Genomic DNA, 11,840 nt, shown 5'->3' on the forward strand with positions numbered 1-11,840 from the left:
ATGGCCTGCAGGTCTTAATGGAACCATGAACTCTGCTCTCTGCCTGAAAATCCTGAAGAATAATCTTCTGTCATAAGTAACCTCAAGCACATTTGGATCTTGCAGAAAAATAAATGAGAAATTCACCTCTGAATGGCTTCAAAAATGTTATGAATGGCATAGTCAAAGTCTCGACCTAAATCGATAGAGTTTCTGTTGTATGACCTTTAAATCAATCTGTCATTCCTGTCAAGGATGTGACAGCCAGTTGTTAGGTTTAGAGGGACTTTTTCACAAAGAACCAGTTGGCTTGTATAGCTTTATTCCCTTAAAAGAAATCAAAAATGTAATTTTATTTTTGGTCATTTTGTATTTAATAATCTGAAAGACTTAAGTGAAACAAAAGAAATCTGCAAAGGAATGTTTGAAAAATCCTTTTTGATCAAACCAGGCATAACAATATGAAATATCAATAACATTTCTTGTATGGAATGTTTTTCAAATGTTGGATTTCATATTGAGAGAGAACTTTTCAAATTTTCCACCTGAGGTTCTGTCGCAGTCTAGAACAGGTTATCACAACTTTCATAATCAGTGGCAAGCATCCTCAAAATAATAGACAGCCGTCTGACGGTTCGGAAAAACACGTCATTACATATCCTGTTTATTTAAGCAAGGTTCGATGTTTTGGACAAAAGCAGACTTCCGCTCCATGTCACAATTAATCAGCAGGAGCATCTTTCCTATAAGATGATCAAAAGATGTAGATAAAACGGATCTCGTTCAGGCGATACCAAGTTCAGCTCAAAGCATGAAGTGAGAGTCACTTTTACTGACTTACTCATCTCAGGTTCATTCTGCTGATTTCTATTTACAGTAAGATAATTTGAATTAGTCAACATCAACTTAGTCATGTCTGTCTGTCTGTCTGTCTGACCATCATTGGCACACTGCGCTCTGCAAGTTGCACAACAGTGAATGCAATGCACTGAAATCACTTTCACTAAGATCTTCATGAGCTGCTATAACCTGCTTCTGCATTGCACCACCTCCGTTTCAACAAGAAAGTCGATTTAAAAAAAAAAAAAAAACTTGTCAAACTGACTTTACGATTACTTTAAACATGAGACAAAACTGTGATTGTTTTTATTTGTCTTATAGAAAAAAAAGAATCTGTACAAAGACACAGGATTTTAAAAAAGTTATTTACAAAGAGAACCTGTCTTAGTTCCAGAAAAGCTACAGTAAAAATAGTTGAAACAAAGTCAGAATTTAATCCTGAAAAGATTTTAAAACTGTAACACTCAGTGGCTTCAGTACAGATTGGTCCTCTTCATTATCCGTAGAAAGTCTTGCTCGTTGACTTCTCCGTCACCATCCTGGTCGGCTTCATCAATCATTTCCTGAAGGCCGACAAATATGAATGTTAAGGAGGGAATCGTGTGAAACAATCCACATATTATATATATATATATATATATATATATATATATATATATATATATATATATATATTACACGTCTAAAAAGTAAGAATGAAATGTTTTAAACTACAAAATTACAATTTGCTGAACTCCACAATAAAAAAAATCTAATTTACATGAAGATATTGTGATTACATTTTTTTTCTTTTTTTTTTGAGAATTAAAAATTTCCGTTTTTCTTTTTCAAGGTTTTAAAACACAGCTGGTAGAAAGATTCTAACTAAATTCAGTTGGGAATTTACTATTATCATTTTCCAGACCTGGATAAGTCTGAGGAAAACATAGCTTGTTATGGAAAAATGTTTGGTTCTACAGCCATTGTTCTATAGGACAAAACCTAACAAAATTTAAAGAGGGTTATTACGTATTTTTCAGGCACATAGTGCCAGTTTATACTGTAATGAACTAACTATGGTAACTTCAGTTATGAAAATAATTTATAAATCAGGCATTATTTAAGAGAAATCTGATTTCGCAATCCGACGCCTTGAAGTTGGTCTCTGTCTCTTTTAGAAGCCTCTTCTCTTTCAGACACTCCACCTTCAGCACATCATCACAGCAATACTCCTTATAAGCGTACATAGGAGCTTTGGACTGAGAAGTTGTTCTTATGATGAGCTCAGCAGACATGCATTTCCCATTTCCCCCAGGCGTTTGCTAATTGCTGCTGCCGCTAGTCTGGAGGAGTTGATTGGACTGGAGTGGGGGAAGGGTTGCTGTGTGAGGCGGAGGCTCAATTGGAGACTGCAGCTCTGAGAAGGAGCTTTGGGTAAATAGAGGGTGCTGTGTATGAGCAAGCGTTTAGGCACCCCTAAATGTTTACCACCAGAGAATCAAGGATTCCTCAAACAAACATGAAAGAATCAAAGCAGCATCCAGGTTTGTTTTTAATGAGAGAATTGAGAGAATAGCATTACAACATCATGTGAAACTTAAAAAAATTGATTTTACATAAGATTCCCCCTTTAAAATTTAGTATCATTCAGTTTGAATTTCATGCTTCATCTTTGATATGCAATATCAGATATTGATTTTAACATTTTACCCTTAAAATATTTTTTTCTTTAATGACTGAAAGCTGTGCATTCAATACTACCAACATTACTGAAAAGGTGCTACAAAGCTTGAATTAGTGCAAAATCTGGAAGCTATTTAAGGCGTTTCTGGAACCTACAGTTTAGAGATGTGAAATTATTGCACCTTTCACTGTTACTGAGAAATCCTTTTTATCATAAGAATTTTGATTTGTCATGATTATAAACTATACAACATATATTAGATGCCAGAGCAGTATTTGTGCTCCTGGGGCTTTGATTGTGTTGCGGCAATGTAAATGGAATGATCCAAGGTTGAAGAGTGTAGAACCGGTGCACCACAAAGATGTGTTTTTGTGTTGTAATGAGGAACCTCTCAAGATAATGCATCTGAATTAGAATTGTTTTACTGAATGGTGCTAAATATGAATGTCTTAAATCTGAACTTTTCTTCATGCATTAATCCAGGATGGTCAAACCAGATTCTGCTCTACTAGATGTTCGCAACCCTGGCTTTGTTTTAGCAACAGGCTACGTGTGTTGCTGCGACGTTAGCGCTTCTGAGTTGTGGTTTCTCTGCTTTTTCTGATCCTACCATGACCTCAGCTTGAGTTGAAGCCGCTCCCTCCGGGGCCAAATAAGATGTGGGCAATAAAGGAAAAAGTGACAAGTTTCGGTACTTAGCATGAACCAAGCTGATGTCGGATGCAGCATAATTATCTGGATGAACTGAGAACTGTCAGCACTCCATACTGAAGTGCAGACAGCAGCAACGCCATGAGGCAATAACGTGAATGTTGAATATAGTAATGGAAATTTTATTTTAAAAAGTTGTTTCTTCTTACTCATTTTCAAGATACAAATTGTGTTTGAACAAATTAAATTTGTTTTGTAAACTACACACAAATAAAACAATGTACATGTCATCCAAATAACTTCCTTATCAAATATTCTGATGCAACAAATTTAAGCATTTAACTTGGTATATTAGCAACCTTTTAATTGTCTAAAAATGTAATTTCCAACTCTGAAAATACTAAGAAAAGGGCATCTGACCTGTGAGAGATGACCACTTGGTAAAATGAAGGAGACTAATTTGAAGCGGCCTCCATCACGTGCGTCGGAAGTTTGCAACTTTTACACAGATTGAATCTTTTTGTAGAGAGTTTTCAAGGCATGTGTATTTTTTTGGACCAAATAGGTGTAATAAATATCAGATAGAACAACCTTAACTTAGCTGATCCATAAAAGAACTTAGACTCTCCACAATTATTTTATTAAATTAAAATATCATCATACAGATCCATGAGGAAGACTATGACCAAATTATCCAGTCATTGACACCCTCAACAAGGAGGGTAAGCTATAAAACATCTTTGTTACAGAAGATAGCTGTTCACTGAGCTATAGCCATCCCTATTAATGATGAGAGAACGAAAAAATTGTGGGAGAAACGGGGACAACTGTAACCTTAAGAGAATAGTGAAGAAAAGTTCATTCAGATCCAATAATGAAAATAAAGACCAGCACTAAAGCAAGCTGGGCTTCCTGAACGCTTCAGCACAACCACAAGATGTTCACTTCCATGCCGTGATGCACTGATACTGGAATTCAAGCAAAAGGAGCCCCAACCAAGTAATAGGTGAATTTACTGGACACATTTTTGAGTAGAGACACAGGTTTGAATGCAAAGTCGTATTATTAATCAATTTTATGTGATATTGTAAGTTTCAATGAATCTGAATTTGGAGGTTTTCATTTGCAAATAAATTAGTGAAATGAACTTTTTGATGATACTGTAATTGGAGATGTTCCTATATTTATGACCGCAGGTACTGAGTACATAAAATAATAAATGAACTCCAACACATCTTGTTCTCTGATTTGTTTTTGGTTTTTCCCAACAAGGAATCATTTCTACTTTGGACTCTTAAGATCATGTGTCAGACAGTTTTGTTATCCTCTTTGTGTTTTGTCCTCACTTTAAGGAATATTGTGATATTTTCCTTAATATAATTTCATTGATGATTCATTTACAGCCCACATATGTGATTATTGCACTGTAGCTCAAGAAAAGAAATATATTTTATATCAAAGTAACTTTTACTGCAACTTATCAGATGAAATGGATAATTTAGCAATAAAATAAAAGATCCAAAGTTACCTGCAGCTCTTCATCTGTGAGGTTTTCTCCCAGCTCCTTGGCAACTCTCTTGAGATTTTTAAAAGAGATTTTTCCTGTGCAGTCATCATCGAACAGCCGGAAAGCCTTCAGTATTTCCTCTTTGCTATCCTTCTCATTCTATTAACATCACAGGAGACAGGAAACATGGGATTACTGTAAACAGATTAAAACTTCTCTTCTGAGCCCTAAATTATCAACTAATTCCAAATATGTCTTCCCTTTGCATCCAACACTAGACATTTTGTCTGCAGAACTATGGTAAACAAGCTGTCAGTTCTTTATGGCCAATCCCATTAAATGATAGAACAACACTTGTCTTCTTTATAATATGTCACTATGTTGAAATTTGGAACATTGTCCTGGTGGGAGAAACAACGTTGCCTCATTTTCAGTTGCCAATGGAGAAAAACATGTTAAACAATTATTTTAAACGGTGTACTTCTTTTAAAGTAAATGTAACTGAAGCAAATTTTGTAATTATACTATAAAGCAGGGGTCCCCAAGCTACGGCCCGCGGGCCGGATCCGGCCTGCCTCCTCATTTGGTCCGGCCCCCTGAACAATACCAGAGATCATTCAGTGTTTTTTTTCATATATATGTGGATTTTTCTTCAACCACCAGGGGGGCTCTTGAGCAGATATGAAACTTAGTTTCCCTCAATGGAATATATACTAGTCAGTACCAGTCACCGTTTCGCTCACGGTTTTTTTCCATTTGCATTCTGGGTAAAAATCTATCTACAAACGCGAATATGTCGTCGGCAGTAATTCTCCCCCCCACCCCCCCGACCAAAAGTTCTCTAAGGTTTTTTGTCTCAAAAAACTAAGACCGGCCCCTGACCAGAAAAGGGAACAGTTATGTGGCCCTCGCAGGAAAAAGTTTGGGGACCCCTGCTATAAAGAAACAGTTTGATGAAGACAAGCAGACTAAGACCATGAATTACAGGAACCATGTCTTGTGGTCTTATCAGACCAAGATAAATGTATCTGGATCAAGCGTGTGATGGTGATGAGGAGTACAACGACAACTGTGTTTTGCCCACAGTCAAGTTTGGCGGTAGGAGTGCAATGGTTTGGGACTACATAAGAACTATCATGTTGGGATCAACTTTACACTTACAGGTGTACTCAATTTTGTTGTCAGCACTTGGCTGTGTGTTATTTTAAGGAGGCATTACTTGAAGTCTCAAATATAAAACAATTAATTAGGAGATAATACTAGAGCAATAAAAGTTTAATTTACTTTGAAGACTTTTTTTAACTGTCAGAGTGAACAGGAGTTAACTCTGTGAACAACGTGTGCATATTTATCATTGTCCAACACTCACCATTTTCTGGGTCATCATAGAAAGAAAGTCATCAAAATCAATGGTTCCAGAACCATCCTTGACAATATCTGAAACCATCTTCTTGATTTCCTCCTTTTTTGGTTCAAAGCCTAGGGCTCGCATGGCAACCTGCAGCGAGGATAAACAGCCAATAAGGTTCTGTGAGCACCAATAACATTTGATCTTTAACAAAGCCCACCTTGAGTTCTTTGATGTCTATTGTCCCAGTTCCATCTGTGTCAAACAGATCAAAAGCTTCCTTGATCTCCTGCTTCTGCTCCTCCGTCAGATCAGCTTTGGAGCATGACTTTTTCCTTTGGCTCGCTGAGGCAACAGATTTCCGGTAATTTGTAGCCTAAGAAACGGACATGATCAGAAATTACCAGAAGAAAAGCCGTATGTATAAAAGAACCAAGCTAGCTAGCAAAAGCTCTCGTTCGGCTAATGGTGAGACAACAACAAAAAAAAAAAATCAACGCCTTTAAGACTAAAATGAACATAAAACATTGTGAACAGAGCAGACATGAGATATTAAACACTTCGGCACAGCTTTACCATTTAAAAACTCGAATCCACCAAAGACGAAAACTTCAGAGTTGTGTTTGCTAATCAGATGTCAACAAAACATGCAGCAACGGTTGTATTTTTTAACGGACACACCCGGCAACCAATAGAAGGTAGGAAAAAACGAAATATGGTCTTGTTAACCAATAATAACGTAGTACAGGCGGGCTTTAAAAGTTTCCACCAATCGCCTTAAGTCATTTTTTTGTTGCCCAGCAACTAGGGCATTTAACGCATGCGCATTATTTTTTGTTGGGGTTTTTTTTTAAGCCGCGCGTCCGGAAGAGAGCTTAAAACAAAACAAACGGTTCAGACTTAAAAATAAAGGTAACGGCTCGTTTTTATAAATAAAATCTGAACAGTTATGTCTTTTTAGAAAAGACTGTTTTATTGTATTTCAGGTATAACACGGGTAACTTCATTAATAATATTATTAATGGTAGCCTGCACGCGCCTTATCTGCAAAACGTCTTCAATATAAAGTAAACATTTTATATTTATTTTAAAAGTGGACTTAGAACGATTTTGAACTAGTTTGAATGTTGTAAACTATGGAATTAGAGCATCACATTCTGGTTTTTATGTTAATATACTGCATAAGGATTAAATCACAGTATTGTTCTCAATGGCACATGATTTATTCAGATCAAATGAACAAGTAGGATTTGGAGTCATGAAATAAACTTTTTTGCTTGTATCTCCGTGTTGTCTGACAGGTTGACATTTTTGAGGCATGCCATGAACTTCATGAAGGTTCCAACATTCTTGTGCTGAAGTTGACAGATCAGCTCTGTATGTCAAGCTCCATTTTTCCAGTTTCTACCTGTTTCCAGTCAAATTTAAGTCTGCACTGGTTGTTGACTGTGTCATTTAACAATTCTTTCCTGAACAGATGTTAAAATAATTTTTTTAGTTGAACAAATATATTATCTTGAATAATGACTTAAATATCACCAAACTTGCTTTGGATGGACACAAATAGAAATGCAGCTCCACATCATCACAGACTGTGGAAATGTGGTGGTGTTCTTAAGGCAGTCGTCTATATGTTTCATGGGCATGATACCGACAACTGTTTTAGCGTCATTCCCTCTGAATATGCAAATTTGTTATCTTATTTTCTTTCAACCAAGTTCTTACAGTGTGCTTTTAAACTTTGACTGCTGTATATATTTTTGGGTTTTGTTTCTTTTATGGTGTATTTTCTATTTTCAAGGCAATATTGCTTTGAATTTTCAATTAATCTATTCTTGTATGCTTCCATTTTTCACATTTACTGTTTTGTTTGGAGTTGTTTTTCCAGCGCTCATTTACCTTCTTGAAAATTTTTTTAACCCATTTCATTGTTTCAAATGGCAGCTCTGATGTTGGGGCCTCGTTTCCTGTCAGTGGCCCAAGTGCAACAGCTCTCGCTGGTCTGGAACCACTTCTTTAACTCCTGATTCATTTGTGTATTTACAGTAATTGTCAAACATTAGTTTTTGTTTTTATTTTCCTGTACTTGGTCTAAAGAAAAGTGATTATTGGGCATGGGCTGCATTATGATTGTTTAAGCTTTGGTGTTGTACTTAACTCCATCTGTGAAGCAGACAATAGTTGGCTTATATTATTTTGGTATACCTACTTATTTAGTATACCTACCACTTGGGGACATTGCCTTGTGCCCAAAAGCCACAGTCATGTAGAGGAGACTGAAGTGTGACGCATCAACTAGACATATTTAGTATTAGTAATTAGTCCTTCCTTATGCTGACATTTTTGTCCTGAGTTAGATTTTCTGTTGAAAAGAATATTCCTGCTAAATAAAATGTAAAGCATTGATCTTAAATACAACATTCATGTAAGCAAACCAAGAATCTTTGGAAACTTATAGCATTCTCTAGGACACAACGTTAAAATTTAAAACTGTATAACCTTTTTTCCACAAGTAATATTAAGCAAATTTATTAATTAAACAGATAATATTTGCTGACACTGAGTGTTTCTGATTCTTTTATTTTTCAGTCTGGATAATGCTGGAAGGCGTAGTAATAAACAGTCGGCAACATGTTGGACTCCAGAAACTCTCAGCACTTTCAGGAAGGATACAATCCTCCGTTGGTCCGTTTAAAAACTACAAGTTCATCCAAGATGAATCGAGTGGGGACTCGGTTCTTGTGTGCTCATGCTTTCGTATCATTGAGAACCTGGAACCTACATGCGCGGTGGGTCAGCTGGTTTATGAGACTGTTCGAGGCCATCATAAGCAGTACCACACAGGGTCTGGATGCTTGCTGTTTCTTGCAGGAGGTTGGAGCCGTGCTGCATTGGACAGCCTCCGGAGAGGCATTTCAGTTAAGCACATAATCACAGCTATGTCTGAGGGGATTGATATTTGCTTGGATGTTTGCAAGAAATTTTCAGTTTCATTCAAGGACCTCGCTGTAATGGAGAAATGCACTGCTGCACCTGGAGGTACAAAGAAAGCTTCTACCGACGCATCCATAGAGATGGCAAACTTTCATGACAAGTGTCTAAGCAAGAGTGGACAAAGAAAGGTTAAGCTCAGCAGACATTTTTGTGAGGCCAAGTCTGATATGCTCTCCACAGTTCGGCATCCTGATCAGCCTGACATGATAGTCATTGCTGAGTCTTTGAGCCATGGTTGTGAAAAGGCTATGAAATTGGCAGTTGAAGCTGCTCAGATGCTGTTAAAGACAAACCAACAAAGTATCAGAGATCCCTTGTTTGACATTTCAAAAATGTTAACTTGTCTTGTTTCTGGTTTGCCAGAGGACTACGCATGTGTTGTTGAAGGCTGCGTTCTTCTTTTATCTGACGAGCAGGCTGCAGCTGCTCATGTGGTAAAACAACAACCCCTGAAAGTTGCTCTTATTACTGGAGATCTGTCTCAGACCTACCGCCATCTGGGCTTCAAAAGCCTACCAGGTGAACAATGTGTGTGTGAGGACTTGGATTTGTCAGTTTCAAGCAAAGAGGATGAATGGGTGGATAAGGTTGTGAAACTACTCCTGAACCTGGAAGTGAAACTGATACTAACTGCTGGCCTTGTCAGCCAGAAGGTCATCCAGCACTGTTGTAGGCATCAGATTCTCGTGGTGGAGAAGGTCAACTCTTCTGTTTTGAAGACTATTGGCAGCTCAACTGGAGCTATTCCAGTAAATTATGCCACACAGTTAACAGAGTCTTGTGTCGGTGATGGTGTTAATGTTGAGATCTGGAGGGACCTCAGCAGCTATGAGAGGAAATCTTTAACAGCTGTGAACATTTCCACTGGCAGGAGTAGTGGGCTGGTCACAGTGGTTGTAACAAGTTGCGTACATGGCAAGCTGCAAGCCCTGGAGGACCAGTTCTGGGCCTGTGCATACCGTTTATACCATGCACTGAAAGACAGAGCCCTGCTGCCTGGTGCTGGAGGAGCCGAGTTGCTTTGTGTTCATCAGCTACTAAAGCAAGCAGAACACGACAGCAAAAGTGGGTCAGCAGCTAACCTCTACAGAGGTCTCGTGCTACAACTCATGGCAGATGGTTTAATAGATTACATAACGGCTGTAATGGTTAACACCGGAAGGTTCACTGCAGCCAATGCTAGGACTATTGTCAGCAAGCAACTGACAGAATTTCACAGAGATCAAATAAGTACAGAGAAGTTTTTGCAACTTGTTTCACAGAGCAAAAGAGAGGATGCAGGTTTCTCAGCAGTGAAACCAGATGAGGCACCAGCTTTGAACATCTATGATAACTTGTGTGTAAAGCAGGAAGCGTGGAGGAAAGCTTTAGACCTAGTTTTACTAGTTCTACAGACTGATGCAGAAATCATCACAGGAACTGGCCAAAAAAATGAGGGGAATCTGATGCTGCTTTGATTGTTCCAATAATTTTTTCATTTATTGGTTTTCTAATTTTTGCAATTTGCATAAAGTTATTTTTTGTTAAAGTCATGTTATATGAGTTTTCTTGTCCTCAGTGACATGGATAATATAGTGTTCTATCTATTCTCTACCACTAGGGGGAGACATAATCTTCGAAAATAAACCTTTTGAAAACATTTCAGTGACCTGGGTTTTTCATTCAAAGTTGCAACATAGTCACAGTAAACTTTTGAAATTGACAAATTATTAATTATTCTTTAAAAATGCAAGGCAGGAATTTTTTTTGTTGTTAAATCTTTGCTTCTAAACATTTAAATCAGTCCAGGGCTCAGTAATCTTTTAAACGTAAGTATCTATTAACTCTCAGGCCAGCCAAATAAAACTTGTTCAGAGCCGCAAATATCACATGACTTTTTAAAAGCAGATAACTTATAACTTTAGACAAATATTTACTGTAGAAAATTTGCTGTTGTCTTTAGTGAAACACAATTTTATTTAACATTGTTAGGATTTAAAATAAAGATTAGCAAAGATGGATTGTTTTAGTGGGATGGAAAATGTAAAAAAACAAAACAGAACATTGATTCCAACCTAATAACAAGAACCCAGATCTAAAAACATATTGCAAGTGCTTTTAGTGTCATTCTTTGTGGAAATGCAATGCACATGTTGTGGGAATAAACTGAAAAAAAAAGAAAACTGTGTTATATGTAAATTTAAAAAGATTAGCTAGTTATTTTTCATTTTTATCCAAAGTTATTCAGAGCCACTGTGAAAGGTCCAGAGACCCATCTGTGGCTTCAAAGCTGTAGGTTGCAGACCCCTGATTACCTCAAAGCAAGACTTTCAAGAGAATATTAGCTGATTTAAAAGTATTTTAAATATTTAATAAATGTATGCAAGTAAACACACTTACACCCTTGAAAGCTGCTCAATAGAAAGGGGAACTTTAAGGAACATGTTTGAACTGTCTCATCAATGGTGATGTAATGTTATAGTATTGCCGTCGTATGCAGAATTCCCCTTTTTGTATGTTAGACATTTACGGTGGCAATGACATGCGTGAACTTCCATTTCCTGTGGGAGAGCCTCATGTGTGCTAAAATTAGCTCAGTGAAATAAAAAGCTTCCCCAGCTCCACCAGGGCATTGCTGTGTGGTGACATTGACGAGGTAGACGAGTGAGATGACAACCACAAGGCAATGACAGGGGAACTGCAGTGGCACAGATCCGGCCGACAGTTCAGAGCAACTCATCTATGCTCATCTAACTCATATATATCTATACTCATCTAACTGAATATCTGGATTAGAGAAGAATATAAAACCTTAAAAATTAAAACTTGTTTTTCTGATAACCTTACTAATAATTATTGTGGTATTTATGTTAGAAGAT

The 11,840-nt window shown here is 37.2% G+C and overlaps 2 protein-coding genes across 3 annotated transcripts; one reads left to right on the forward strand and one right to left on the reverse strand.

The window, feature by feature from the left end:
- Positions 1-1,091: 1,091 nt before the first annotated feature.
- Positions 1,092-6,681, reverse strand: cetn4 (centrin 4). Its single transcript, XM_014998734.2, has 5 exons — positions 6,565-6,681; positions 6,209-6,364; positions 6,010-6,138; positions 4,662-4,799; positions 1,092-1,382 (listed from the first exon to the last, which is right to left on the reverse strand). Exons 1-5 carry the CDS (start codon positions 6,565-6,567, stop codon positions 1,293-1,295), a joined length of 516 nt encoding a protein of 171 aa, XP_014854220.1. The 5' UTR covers positions 6,568-6,681; the 3' UTR covers positions 1,092-1,292.
- A 100-nt stretch (positions 6,682-6,781) lies between these two features.
- Positions 6,782-10,621, forward strand: bbs12 (Bardet-Biedl syndrome 12). 2 transcript variants are annotated; one of them, XM_088009383.1, is made up of 3 exons: positions 6,782-6,900; positions 7,290-7,365; positions 7,933-10,621. In XM_088009383.1, the coding sequence occupies exon 3, from the start codon at positions 8,586-8,588 to the stop codon at positions 10,437-10,439; it is 1,854 nt and encodes a 617-aa protein (XP_087865509.1). In that variant the 5' UTR covers positions 6,782-6,900; positions 7,290-7,365; positions 7,933-8,585; the 3' UTR covers positions 10,440-10,621. The 2 variants fall into 2 exon arrangements, with proteins under 2 accessions (XP_087865509.1, XP_014854216.2); XM_014998730.2 differs by having other exon boundaries at positions 8,578-10,621.
- Positions 10,622-11,840: the final 1,219 nt, after the last annotated feature.

The sequence above is a fragment of the Poecilia mexicana genome, unplaced genomic scaffold, assembly GCF_051168715.1.
Source record: "Poecilia mexicana isolate PSO_F unplaced genomic scaffold, ASM5116871v1 scaffold_10, whole genome shotgun sequence".
In the NCBI taxonomy this organism is placed as follows: Eukaryota; Metazoa; Chordata; class Actinopteri; order Cyprinodontiformes; family Poeciliidae; genus Poecilia; species Poecilia mexicana.